A 14668-nucleotide genomic window follows, 5' to 3' on the forward strand; every position below is an offset into this window, starting at 1 on the left:
CATGTGCAACCTGATGAAACGTCCATTGCTATTGCCTTGAATGTGCAGATTAATTTTGGAATGATGCACACCCTAAAGACAGCAAATCTTCTAATCCACAAATATAGATAGACCCTTTCATCTATAATGATCTTTAATTTCTCTCAGCAATTTTTGTGTCTTGCAAATCTTTCGGTAGATAAATTTCTAAGTATTTTATGTTACTAAAATTTTTTCTACTATTCCTTGCCCTCTTTGTATGTCCCCATCAGTCTTTGAAGAATTCCTTTCTTTTGGAAAGAAGTATTAGGAAAGAATTTAGGACAAAAAAGTATTTCAGGATTGCCTTGTATTTTCTAGGTTTAGAATCTACTATTTTCAAAGGAACCTTGGGTCCTATTAGTGGAAGATGGTATTTAGGGACCACAACAAGGGTCCTTGGTATACTCACTGCTGTTTGGATGTATTTTCATACTGTAGGCAGAATTCTGATTATGTTGATAATCTTGAGAACTGTAGTTCTCAATCACATGGTAAAAAGGGGGTAGAATTGATATTGATAATATCTTCTCAGATATATTTTCTATTTTAAATGAGTAAGGAATGGTCAATTTTGAGTCATTGCAAGAGCAGATGGAGGCATGAAAATGTAATTCATTGCTTTTCCAACAAAGCTGACTGATTTCACAAAAGTTATATGTATACATAGGGTAAGATATACAGATATCCTAGAAGTTCAGAGACAAAAAAGGTGCATGTTTCTTTTCAAAGAACCAGCAGAAATTCCATTTTATGTTATTAAAACTTAATAATAGCAACTTTATATCACTGCAGCAGTAATTCCTATGTGAGCCAAGATTGAGTTGCTTCTGTTACAGATTCAGATTGACATATGTGACTGACTGATTAACTGGGCAAGCATATCAGTACATGGTGCGAAAAGAGACAAAACCTCCAAGAAAGCTACCTGTCTTACTATCAAGGCACAATGCCATCAGCTGCACAAAGCTTACTATCGAGGCACAGTGCCATCAGCTGCACAAAGCCCATGCCAAGCTAAAGGTCTGCTCAAACAATGGGACTGCTCATTGTAACATCAACTAGGAGATGTTCAAACCATGGGCTGTTGCAACTACCATTTTTTGTGGTTGGCATCTGGGTAATAGAATCCTTAAACCTATACCATTTTCTGACAAAGAGTAGCCAAACCCATGGTGTTCAGAAATCTATTTTGGAAGAGCTTGTATGGTTATTTAAAGCAACATTATAGCTAATATTAAGCAATATAAAGCAGTTTTATAGCTGATATGGCAGTGTAGCAATCAGAGATAGGGTAATTTGTTTTAAACATCATATCGACAAATACGAATCCTGAAAATATCAACTCTACTCAAAACTCTTGCAACAAACTTTAAACATGATCTATTTGATACTAATTGCAGTTTGTAATTCACTAGTCAGTTGTACTCCTATTTATTTTTAAATGAAGAAAAATCTATTGGATTATGCTAGATCTCTAATAGTATACCATTTGAAAATAGATGTTGAACAATGAAGTTGTCTATTGTTAAAATTCCTTAGTTTTTGATTGAGTAAATGATTAAAAAATTCTGCCTTTAATAAGCAAAAAATAAGTTAAAAGCTCATTGCCATCAATATTTAGGCAATATTGTGTTGCAATATTATTCATCATTGAAATGTGTGCTAAAAATTACATACTGGATAATGACAGTTTAAATGGTGTAAGATTTTCATTGAATTCATTTTCACAATAAAAGAATTTCTTATACTTTGTCAGAGTGCAGAATACATTTGGTAGTTCTTTGTGAAATTCACATGTGTATTTTCTTTAATTCCTAAATTTCAAGATAATGCCTATAAAAGGCATTGACATTTTAAACTGTCAACCTATGTACACAATTGCAGATTTTTATTTTCTATTTGAAATTATAGTTAAAGAAAAATACTTGTTGAGGCTTAAGGTATGATTAAAGCAAACCTGTTTACTATTTTCAGATTATGTGGGGTCATCTGGAACAGCAATTATTTTTGTACCAGAGCTAGTAAAGCACTTTATTGTATTATTGGAGAAACAATAAAAATCACTTTCACATACATTTAAATTCATTTACTTTTAATATTTTAGAGGGAGAAGACCTTGGTTTTTGTCAGAATGCTATAATTGAGCTCCTTTATGCCTAATTTACAAAGGATGTAATTGAGTTTTAGAGAATAGAGAAACTTTAGCAGTTAAGATAAATGGATTTCTAAGACACGGCAACATAGTTGAATTTGGGTAACAAATGTAGGTGAACAGTCTTTATGAAGAGAATTCTCAAATTATGCATTACATAGTTTAAATTTTTCTGTTTTCCTACAGAGATTGATAGCTTAATAAATTTTGGTTATATGTCTTTACTGATAATCATACTGAAATCTCTAGTTAGTCAAATAAGCTAACATTTTTGTAACTGCATTCTAGTAACAACAAATACGCATTTTAAAAGACTTCTATAGTCTTTTCAGAATTCTCTTATGTGTATAGTTCATTTATAAATAGATAACTTAAATTTCAAAGGATGGCAAGTTTTGGTAAATGACAAGTACTTTGGCTCAAAACTTTCTATAGCAGCACTAGAAATACATAATAGTCTGAGGCAGAGCTAAAATAAAAGAAAGGCTTATTTCCATTATGGTCTTTGTAATTCTATATTGTCTTTAAAGAAGCCCTGCTTGACTTGAAAGATGTAATGATTTCTAGTGTGACTAGCTTCGTAGTAGTAACAGCATATTGTTTACATTTAATCTGATGCAGTTTTCTTTTAATTGAAAAATATACTTATTAACATATATTTAGTATCTATGCAGAATAATGACTGAGTACTAAAATTGGGATAGTACATTAAGTCCAAAGTGAGGTTTTCAGAAAGGTTGATACTCGACTATTTTATGACTTCTGTTAATTTTTTTGCTCCCCTCTGCCACTTTTAAATATTTTGCAGTCCAGGATAGCTTGAGCAAAGAAGTAAAAATGGAGTCCTTTTTAAGCAGTGTTGTGAATAAAAATACATTGGTAACTGCTGAGAGTTTTGAAGTATTGGTTATGGATAGTTTTGCTGAAGTTCATGTGAGAGAAGGCAAACTGTAGTTAATTTACACACTTCAAATGAAATGTTTTTATTTTTAGTAGAACATTTTCTTGCTGGTACTTGCCCGACTTTGTTGCTGAGAATTCATGATGTTAATATTTCACTAGATCTATGCCATGTGTGTCTCTCCCAGCAATATTATTGTGTTATTGGAGAAACTATAAAAATCACTTTCACATACATTTGAATTCATTTACTTTTAACATTTTAGAGGGAGAAGACCTTGGTTTTTGTCAGAATGCTATAATTGAGCTCCTTTATGTCTAATTTACAAAGGATGTAATTGAGTTTTAGAGAATCTCACTTCCTAGTTTTGCCGTTTCTAGAAAATCTAGTGGCTTGTTTTACAACAGACAATTTAAATTATGTGTGAAAAAAAACTTGTCTTTGTATTTATAAATCACAGCTTTCGTTTGGTATGTCTTCCTTAACAAATTCAGCAAATGTACCACAGCCTGTGAATTTTTTTTTCAGTGTACCCGTGTGATGTGGACACCACCTCTCCGCGAAAGCTTCTCATATCCATTCCTTGTCCTTCAGATGTTGCTTGTGACTCATATTCTCAGGTGACTTTGACTTATCCTTAGTTGTTTGCTTGTTTGTTCTGTATTGACTAAGATAAGCATAAGAATTTTTTGAGGTTCCATAATAGAAGCAGTAGGTGTAATCAAATAAGATGCTGCTGTTACAAGGTCAAATTCATAAAGGTTTTTGAAGAGTATAGCTTCAAAATATTTACTACCAAAAGCATTTTCTTAATTTGTCTTCTTCTTCCTTTTTCTTACAGTCAGCAGGTAATGTTCAGGGAGCACCAAATCTGCTTCCACTTCTGCCATCATCACTTTCCCAAGTCATTTTGTGCCCCTACTACTGCCTCCCAAAAACAGGCGGAAGGAAGAGGGAAAGCTGATAGAGGGAGAGGGCATCCTGTAAGATAGCCTTCAGACCAAGGAAACAGTTCATAGAATAATTGTGGTCAGATACATTGACCCATGTATTCTTCTTCTTACATGTGTTTAGCACCCCTGAAAATCAGCTAGTCAAGGTAGAAAGAAACCACCTCAGTGGACCAAAGATTTGCTAGGAGAATTCCTGCTAGAAATACAGATTGCACTGGGCTCCCCCATGTTTACCTGGCCTTCAGTTAGAGACCTAACAGAGACTCAAGCACCATGTACATGGAAAGAGAGTAGGACTGAAAATAGTTCTCTCTCTTTCTTATTGACAAATGTTGAGTTTAAACGGATGCTGCCTTGATTCAGAGGGTAAAAATAAAGCAAAATGGGACCTATGAAAAAAATAGAAAAAGCGTTATGAAGATCTAAAGATGACTCAGACTAAGAATTGCTTTCAGTGATGTGCCGAATTTAGGGGAACCTGATTGTAGTCTGTTATGCCATACCCTTTGGAGAGTCCATTCCCCGCTGTGATGTTCTCAGCAGGAATAAAGCCCTTGTGTAGCTTTGTCTCTTAGGCAGTGTTTTTAGACAGGCCTTTCACAGAAAGTGGGATGGATGGCAGCTTCTGTTAATTTTTAATTCCCTGCCACTGCAACCTGATTGCTCTCCCGGAAATTCCTCCTTTATTAGAGGATTTAAAGCTTCTTTATCTTCAAATAAGGGGAACTCAGTGAATTCATAACCTTTATTGTGGGGCACCTTGATGGACGTTACCTTCTCAAAGGCTGCAGGAGGAAGTGTGCTGCGCGAGCATATGAGTCCCACTGCGTGTGCTGTGTTTCCACATCCACATTCTTAATCTTGGCTTTTTCGCCAGTATAGTGCAGACAGTGGCAAGTTCAGCTCCTTCTCACCCTCCGTCAGTGCTCTGCTCTGAGCAGCCCTGGGTGGTGGTGCTCCGCCTGTTAAACACGGCTTCCTTTCCTCCATCCCAAGGGACGCCGGCAGAACTTCCCGCCAATTTCCAATTGCTGCTGTACCAGTCCCTACAAATTTAGCTTCATTCGCTTGCATGTTACCATTCTGTAGGCCAGAAATCCTAGCGTCCAGGCTTCGGCAGGGCTGCACTGGCTCTTTCCTAGCCTCCAGGGGTTGCCTGCCTTCCGTGGCCTGTGGCCCCTTCCATCTGCAGAGCTGGCAGTGCCGGCGCGGCCCGTCCCATGTCAGTTCACTCCGGCTTTCTTCTTTCACTTTGAAGGATCCCTGTGATTATATTGGGTCCACCCGGATAGCCAGACTAATCTTCCTACTTGAAGGTAATCATAGTTCCTCTACGCCATGCAATGTGATACATAGTTCCCAGCGATTAAGGACGAGGACGTCTTTGGAGGCTGTCACTGCCGGCCGTGGCGGGGCTGCTCCAGCTGCTGTTTCTTGGCCTCAGGAGCTGCTCTGTTCAGTTCTTCCGGTTTGTTCTCTGGTGCTTTTGTGGCGAGCTCTTTCACTATGTTTTGTCTAGAGTCCTAATCACTGTCATTTCAGCCTTTTCCACGTCCTCATTCCTGTCTTTACTTCTGGTTTTTGCCTAAGTTTTAGGGGAATGTACCTCCTTGAAGGTCTTTTTTGTTTTCTTTGTTGTTTTTTATCCTATTTGGCCTCTTCCTTCTCGTGTTCCTGGTGGTATGAAGCTACAGCTGCTGTGGCTCTTGTGCCTGCTGCTTCCGCCTCATCCTCTCCTCCTCCTCCCCCCACGCCCCTCACTAGCACCTCAGTACTTCCCACTGGGGCAGCCCTCCTGTCCTTGGCTCCCCGGTTGGCATGTGCCTTGTCTGCTGTGGCTGGTGTGACTGCCTAGATGTGTGGTGGCTGCTCTCATTGCCCCTGGGTGACACCACTCTCCTGGCAACTGCAGTGCTTTTTCCTGGGGATCACCCCATCCCCCATCCTGAAGTGTGGCATGCTTCCTGCCTTTCTTCTGAAGGATGACAACCTCATCCATTGGCCATCTAAGTCTTCTGGCATATCATCCTTATTACTGAATTCTGTTCCCTTTGGCAGAGTAGCCATTTCCTTCAGTTTTTGGTGGCCCCCTGCAGTTGACATCTGATGATGGCAGGCTGGGTGGGAATGGTGTGCATGGCCTGGGTGGGCCAAGAGGATGAGCAGTGTTGCTATAGCTGCAGGTATTGAGGATGTTGATCTTGTTAAAAAGCTAAAAGAGACTAATCCTAAGGCTAGGATCATTTATAAATAAGGTCAGAAAGCTATTTTAACTTAACAAATCGACTTTGTACAGTTTTGAATTTTGAGTATTTTTAGAAATTCAATTTTGTATAAATCACCCAATACAAGCCACAGTCTTAGCTAGTTCTTGATTGTTCCTGGCAATATTTATGTTTCCATTTCTGTTGTCTTGCTTCTGTGCTATACTGAATATACCATCACCAGTTGGAATTCCTTTTCTTTCCATTTGCCCCTTTGTCCCTCCAGTGCATTCTGTACCCAGCTGCCAGATTAGTATTGATCAGAATCTGTCTCTCATTACCCATAAAATGAAAGCCATGTTCAATATTCAAAAGCAGTAGAGAAATGCATGATTTTAGACAGTGGCTTTCCAACTTTTTTGACTGATCTACAAAAAATAAATACATTTAACATTCTGACCCAGTAGACACATACACATGAGCATGCAAACGACTGAAACAGAAATTTCATGGAGTAGAACCTTTAGTATGTAGGATGCAATCATGTATTTTTTGTACTGCACTTCACTCTATTAAAAACTGTTTTTATATAAAAAAACAGATTTTGTAACTCATTAGTAGGTTACCTGGATTTTAAAAATACTTGATTGAGGGGCATGATAGAAAGCTGGATTAGAAAGGCAGAGAGGGACGTCATTTGGAGGAGATACCTAAGGAAGTAAAGAGAGGTGTTTTGCATTGGTGCTTAGTGGTGGCCCCGGGTAGGTTTATTCTGAGGAGGATTTCTTTACTTTATCCAGCATGAATACCTTGTAACCTCAGCATGTAAACATGCACATTTCATTTTGCAAAGATGTTAGGTATGTTAGGGACTTTGCATTGGCTCACTGATTTGGGAGAAAAGTACTTAAAGCTAGCATAAACCATAAAATCATGAAAGGTCTCATCTTCCTTAAAAAATCCCTTAAGTCACAAGTCAGGACCAAAGTGAAACCTCTCAAGTGGTTTGTCCTTTGCCTCTTCTCTTTTCTGTGTCCCATCTGTGCAAAGCCCAACTTTTATCCCACATCCTCCAGTTGCCCTCAGCTGCTCAGTCCCTATTCTGAATTCTTGCAGTACTTGTTCTCAGAATACTTAGCACTTACAACATGCTACTTTCTGTGATAATTTATAGATAGCCTCTGTATCAACAAATAATCTACTGAATGCAGCATTAAGTATGTTTGATCATGAATTCACCCAAACGTACTTTGAAAAAATTCAGTATATATACTTCTCTCTCTTTGGCAGGCCTTGTTTTTATAGTACTAATGGATATTTCCTTGTCATAGAAAATTGTTGTAATTGAGTGTCAGAAGTATAATTTCTAACCTATTGGTTCATTTTATGTCCAGTTTATGTCACAACCAGATCATGTTTAGAGATCCTAATTTGTAGCAGTTCGGAGCCATGCTAGAATGTTTTGTAGTTAAACTTAACTATATTTATTTTATCCTTTCAAGGGCTTCAAAACTTTATAGAGGAAGCTTGATTGCACTCTGCATTTCCAATGTATTTTTCATGCTTCCCTGGCAGTTTGCTCAGTTTGTACTTCTTACTCAGGTAAGGTGCGTATGTTTTTAAAATGGATTAAGCTTAGGGTGTTTGGTTGTGTGAACTCATTTGTCTAAGATTAAAGAATTTAGATGTTACATGATTCTAAGTCCTAAAATGTTTTTTTAGTTAATACTTTTTAAGAAAGTTTAGGGTAAGGAAATGCATAAGATTGAATTATTAGTATTATTTATTTACTTACTAGTAGGATGCATTTAACTCAAATTTATAACAATGCTTATCTTTGTTATTCAGTCTTTGTTAGTGTGCTTTAGATTATTGCTATGGCCTTAAGTCTATCTCCTAAGTAACTTGTAGTTCTTTTAAGGAGAATGTACTTCTTTTATGAATGATGTTATGCATTCTTATACATGAATAAATACACATAGGATGATACAGGATAATTAGCTAAACAGTTCATTATTTTATAATTCCCCTACCAATCTGTAATTTATCGTCTTTTCATGTACTTTTCCCTCCCTCTTCCTTCAGAGGTATATAAAACAAGGTAAAAGTAGCTTGTGGGAAGAGGGAGTAGTTTGTGTGTGCATCTCTTCCTGCACCTCTCCCTCCAGCTGCTTCTACTTCTTTATTATGCTGGCCACGTTCATATTCATATAAGGCAGTTTTAGAATTGCTTTTTAATGTCTTTTGAAACGCCCATTGAGAAATGAAGTCAGACCTGGATTTGAGTCCTAATGCTATTCCCTAGAACAAACAGCTTAATTTTCTTAGTTTCAGTTTCCTCACTTGTGAAATAGAGAAAATAAAAGAACTGACTTTATTGGATTGTATAGAATCATTTGAGGTACTGTATCTAAGACTCAACACTTTACCTGGTACTTAGCTAGATGTTGGTAAGGTTAGTTACTTCATCATTTTTTAATAAGAGACTCTATTTGTAGTTAAATCTTTCTTTGATTTTATCTTTTAGACTCCTTTGTCTTTAGTTTGATGACATTTTAAATGTTTCTGGTTTAAAATGTCCCAGAGAGTCACTCTTTAGGATTCTACCCAGTAGGCCTGCTGTGTGTTGCTTGGATCTCAGAGAGAGTTCCGGTTGCTTCCAGTTAGTGGAGATGACCTACTTTTTGTTTTGTTTTATTTAGAGGGGTTGCATGGGTGAGGGGAGGAGGTAGTGTGCCTCTCTGTGGAGCTCATGCTGAATGACAGTGCACACTTCCCCAGTTACTGTCAGGTCAGTCATCCTTAAGCAATATAGCATTCCGGGAAGGGTGGGGGAACCTGAGTAAATGGAAACCTTGTTTTTCTTACTAATGGGAAAATTTGTTGCAGATTGTTTGAAGATCAAAAAAACCCCTGATGAATGGAACTTAAATAATATGTTTAACTATTCAGCTATTTTGCAGTTTGTTTAAACCACGTTTATGTAGCAGGAGGTGCATGGAATTTAGTTTGAATTGCTTTCTCGATGAAGCAGGGTGGAGAGGAACTGTTTGACATAATGCGTCTTTATTTTACTAAGAGGCACACATTATTGTCATTTTATAAATATCTCAATAACTTCAGTACTTTGAATTCTTGGTAAATACATACACAATTTTCTTCAGAACTGTAAGAAAATTAAAAATACCTTTGTAGTGAAAGTATTCCTTCTACTCACAGTGACTTATAGAGTGATTAATAGGTAGAACTTAATGTGTTTTATACACAAGTGCATTGCATAATTATTTTTGAGTTTAATGTGCCTTCCCAATTATGTATTAGTCGTCATAGTTGTGGGCAAGTTACTTTGTAAGTGTACATGTTGACAGTAGAGTCACTCTGACATTAAAATGAGTATTGTTTCAGATAGTCCACAAAACAGATAATTCATGTGGTTAATTGAGAGAGACATATGGAAAAGGAAAGTAAACCAGTGTTTGCTCTATTAATATATTGACTGTATTCAATAATAAATTGGTAGGTAAGAGGGAAGCTAAAGAACTTATTTTCAATACAAGTCAATTTGAAACAACAATAATCTATATTCTAATAGCTATTAGATATATAATTTTTATTTTTAACTTCTTTTTAAATTTCAGATCGCATCATTATTTGCAGTATATGTTGTGGGATATATTGATATATGCAAATTGCGGAAGATCATTTATATACACATGGTAATGGTTTAAAAATGTTTATTTTCCATTTAGTTTGACTTCAATAGAAAGTTTTTGATTTGTGAATTGTTGAAAGAAGTTGTACAATCATTCTGACTAAAACAAGTGTCATTCAAAAACTGTGATAAAATTAATAGACTTCAATAGGCCACCAGAAAATTTTAATTTGGTCATATTATGTGATTTGAGGTGTACCTGACTTAAACGTTATTAGGTAAAGAGATAATTCACAGAAGAGAAACATGTATAGTTTATTATCCAGGAGCCTTCTGTTAAAGTGAAATAGAATACTAAACACAAACTATTCAGTTATATGGGACATGCCAGTGAATAGAACTATAAAGAACCCCAACGTACATGTTGATTCCATTTTAGTTGAGTGGAGGAAAGACGAAAGACAGAAGATAAATAATAAGCATGTAAGTAGGTAGGTAAATTATAGAGTATATTAGCAAGTGGTAAGGACTATAGAAAAAAAGAAAAGAACAAGTCATGGTACCCTGGGGAAATCAGGAGTGCCAGCCTCAGGTGAGAGATTGACCTATCAAATAAAGTGGTCAGGGCAGGTCTTACTGAGAGCGTTGAGTAGAGCAAAGATTGGAAGGGGGAGAGTGAGTTAGCTAAGTACGTATCATGGAGAAGAATATGCTAGGTTGCTGGAACAACTAGAGTAAAGGTCCGAAAGCAGGTGGTTGATTTTGATGAATGTTTATTCCTTAAAAACATTTGTCTTCTCTTTGTCATGAGCTCTTATTTTGATGTTTTCTTTTGCCTATAATTTTAATGTTATAATATGCCATTATTTTTATTCTCTAATTATTGATACGTATAAAAGGACACTTACATAGGGAAGCTATGAACAAAGGTATAAAATAAACAATCATAAATCTGCTCTCCATTTGAAATATAGAGCCATCATTACTTGGAAGCCCTGAACATGTCCCCTTCACTAACCCTGGAGATAGTCATTACCCTGGCTTTTAAGTTATAATGACCTTACTTTTATCATATATGTATTCCTAAATAATGTATTTTTATTATTAAATATTTGTATCATTTTTAAGTTCTATAAAAATGGGATCCTTTTATGAAAGTTATATTTGCAAGTTTTTGAGATTTGTATGTTTCTGAAGGTCAGACATTTCCTTAGGTTTATATTTTCTATCGTATAGATAAAGCACAATTTATCCATTTTCTTGTTGAAAGACATTTAGGTTTTTTCCTCTTTTTTTTTTCTTTTACGAATAATGCTGTACATTCTTACACATACCTCCTGGGGCATATATGTTAAGAGTTGCCTCTAGGGTATTTACCTAATAGTAGAATTTCTGGGTAGTAAATTATTTATATGTTCAACTTCATAATTTAATATTGCATTGTTTTAAAAAAATGATTAGACTACTTCAAACAGTATGAATAATGTATAATGTATAATTTCTCTCATGTCAAAGAGAAAATGGCATCTGTTTTATTCACTGCAGTATAATCCACATTTTCATTATTTATTTTAATGCTTGAGTTGTTCCAATTTGGCCAACTACTTCAAGTTGTCTTCTTTGTCCTTTTAACATGTCCTCATCACGCTTTGAGCACTTTTTAAAAGAAATTAATAAGGGCTAAGCTTCATCAAATGTTTTTTGTTATCCATCTAGATGATCCTGAATATATATTTACTTGAATAATGTTACTGTGGTGAATTATATTAATTGATTTCCTACATTCAGTAACCTTGCTTTCTGGACAAAATACAATTTTTATATATTGCTAGTTTTGCTTTGCTATTGTCTTGTTAGGATTTTTAAATCTGTTCAGGAATGGGTCTGGACAGTAATTATCCCATTTTTTTATACTTGACTTACTTTTTCCCAAACTGTTATTTAATTTTTTTTACATTGCACTTAAAATCAGAATATTGTTAAGCATCTAGAGTTTGTCAAATACACAGTAACACAGGCAGTTATGGATAGGACTTTCACTCAAAGTTACAAAGGTACTAATATTACAGAGGTTTAGTTTGTAGTAAAACTTACCTTGGGTAAATGGTATATGCTTTGTGATAAGACTTACTAACTATGAAGCTGGTTACTTACTAACTATGTAGAATATCATTTTTCCATTATCATTTTATAAATTCCTAAATCTTTACATTTATATAAAGGAAAAAATACAAAATTGTCTCCAAAAAGTATCTTTATTCCTATTTGTTATTATGGTAAAGTACATATAACAAAATTTACCATCTTAATCTTTTTAAGTGTATGTAGTTTTTTCAAGGGTCCGTGGTAATAAGTGCATTCATGTAGTTGTGCGACCATCACCACTATCTATACAACTCTTTTCATCTCATAAAATTGGAGCTATATACCCATTAAATAATAACTTCTTATTTCCCTTTCTCCCTTAGCTCCTTATTCTGTTTTCTATGTCTGTGATTTTAACTGCTCTAGGTACCTCGTGTAAGTGGAAACATGCAGTATTTGTCTTTTTCTGAGTGGGTTATTTCACATGGCATAATGTTTTCAAGGTTTATCCATGCTGGTGCAAATGGCAGGATTTCTTTCTTTTTTATGGCTGAATAATTGACATATATACATATATATGAAATATGAAATATAAATATAAAATATGGAAAAACAATAGCAACAGAGATAGTACTTTGAGTTAAATTAATGTGCAGGATCTATATGAAGAAGACTTTACATTCTAATGGAAGAAGAGTTAAAGAAATGGAAATGTATTTTTTTGGATCTAAAGATTTAATATTGGGCAGATATAACTATAGACATATACAGTGTACATTGTTGAATAAGGCAAGTCTAATAAAAGTCAGTTTTGAAATAAACTGATTCTGAAGTTCATATAAAATTCATATATATGGATGTAAAATAAAACTTCTGGAAGAAAACAGATTATTTTATTTTTAAATGCTTTTCTAATAAAGGGGCTAAATCAAGGAAATGAATGATAAATTTGGCTTACCTGAAAATTTGGGAAATAACCATAATGCAGAAATACCACAAATAAAGATAAAAAATGAACTGGGAAAAATATTTACAACATTTACTTGATAAAGAAATGTTCTATAATACATAAAGAAAGTTCATAAGGAAAATCACCAAAACCTATTAGAAAAATGGGCAGTAGGAATAGGCATCTTGTACACACACACACATACACACACACACACAACATAAACAGCAAACAAAAGACAAGATACTGTGTCTTACCCACTATTTAAAGAATGGAAAAGTGAAATAATGAGGCCACAATTTTTCCATATTAGGTTGGCAATATTTAAAAGTGTTGGCAGTAGTGTCTACCAGCAGGAACTGTCATGCTTCATTGGTGGGAGAATAAATTGGTATAATATTTTATATGACAATTTGACATTTTTCTAATTTTAAAATGTATGTATCCTTGATCCATCAGTTCCACTTCCAGTAATTTATATCATAAATTTGATATATATATATATATATAAGACAGACATGTAAGGATGTTTATCATAGCAGTGTTTATAATAGGAAAAACAAAACAAAGCTGGAAAGTATTCAAGTGTTCAGCAGTAGTCAGAGGACTGGTTAAATTACAGTACAACTCTAGAGGAGAATCTCTTTTAAGTTATTCAATAGAATGAATTGGATTGGTTTAGTTTGATACGGAAGGTTCTCTGAGACAAATTAAGAGTAGAAGCCAGCAATAGCATAGCTTATGGGGTAAGTTTCCATTTGTGATTTTTAAAAAATGTAGACTGGAATTTGTACATGTGAATATCTGAAGGAATGCACAGGAAATTGTTGGTGGTGATCTTTTGGATTTTGAAGTGTAGTATAGAACGTGGGCTGTTTTTATTGTTCCTTTATGAACTGTTTGAATTAAGGCTTGTGCAATTTTCAGAATAAAAATCAATGTTTTTTGCATGTGTATTAATTATATTTTTCTTGGATTTTCCCAGATTTCTCTGGCACTTTGTTTTGTTTTGATGTTTGGAAACTCAATGTTATTAACTTCTTATTATGCTTCCTCCTTGATAATTATTTGGGTAAGTGTTCCTTAAGTACATGGCTGTTTTTTAAAACTAATGGTTCATCAGTTTCTTTGTTACTGCTTTGGGATTCATGAGGGATTTTCTAAGAACCATCTCATGTGTTTTACTGAATGGAACTATATGTGATAGAGTATCCAAGTACTCGCTTCCAAAACAGGAAAAACACAGAACCAAAGTTAATATTGGAAAATGTAGAACCTTGCCTCATAGTCTGTGCCCCATCTTTCTGTCATTTAAATTTTGGTCTCAGGATTTATTCTAGAAAGGTATCTGTGCTTCCTTCTGGTTGTTTCCTCTCCTCATTTCAGTTTTGTACCTTTCCTGCTCCAGTCTCTGACCCCTTCTCTCCTTCTGCATCTCCCAGCAGTCTCTCCTCCTTATTCTGCTGTGCTCAGAGACTAAAGGCTTTGGTTTTAAGTTTTTTCCCCCTTGTGTCTGTTTGTATGAAACATTCAGATTGTTAGAATCAGGTGATGATTGAGTCATATTTTTCAGAATCACTATAAAGAACAGGTTTAGATTATCAGGAGACTGGCTCATAGAATCAAAGCACATGGTGAAAGGTCATCTAACTCTTTGGCCACTTTTGGCAGGATGACTTTATAAATATAAATCTTCCTAAATTTAAGGACTCCTGGAGGTGATTATACTTTTTTTTTTATCAGTGGGCTCC

The 14668-nt window shown here is 35.1% G+C and overlaps 1 protein-coding gene across 5 annotated transcripts in view; it reads left to right on the plus strand.

Moving 5' to 3' along the window:
- DPY19L1 (dpy-19 like C-mannosyltransferase 1) overlaps positions 1 to 14668 on the plus strand; it is a 91378-nt gene that overhangs the window by 43904 nt on the left and 32806 nt on the right. For 4 of the 5 annotated variants that reach the window (XM_073238609.1, XM_073238610.1, XM_073238612.1 and 1 more), the window contains 4 exons: positions 3603 to 3694; positions 7734 to 7833; positions 9870 to 9947; positions 13903 to 13989. In XM_073238609.1, the coding sequence (XP_073094710.1) occupies positions 3603 to 3694; positions 7734 to 7833; positions 9870 to 9947; positions 13903 to 13989 (357 nt within the window). The remainder of the gene's footprint in view (positions 1 to 3602; positions 3695 to 7733; positions 7834 to 9869; positions 9948 to 13902; positions 13990 to 14668) is intronic. The other variant, XM_073238611.1, reaches the window with a different exon arrangement.

This window comes from Manis javanica, chromosome 6, assembly GCF_040802235.1.
Source record: "Manis javanica isolate MJ-LG chromosome 6, MJ_LKY, whole genome shotgun sequence".
NCBI classification, from domain to species: Eukaryota; Metazoa; Chordata; class Mammalia; order Pholidota; family Manidae; genus Manis; species Manis javanica.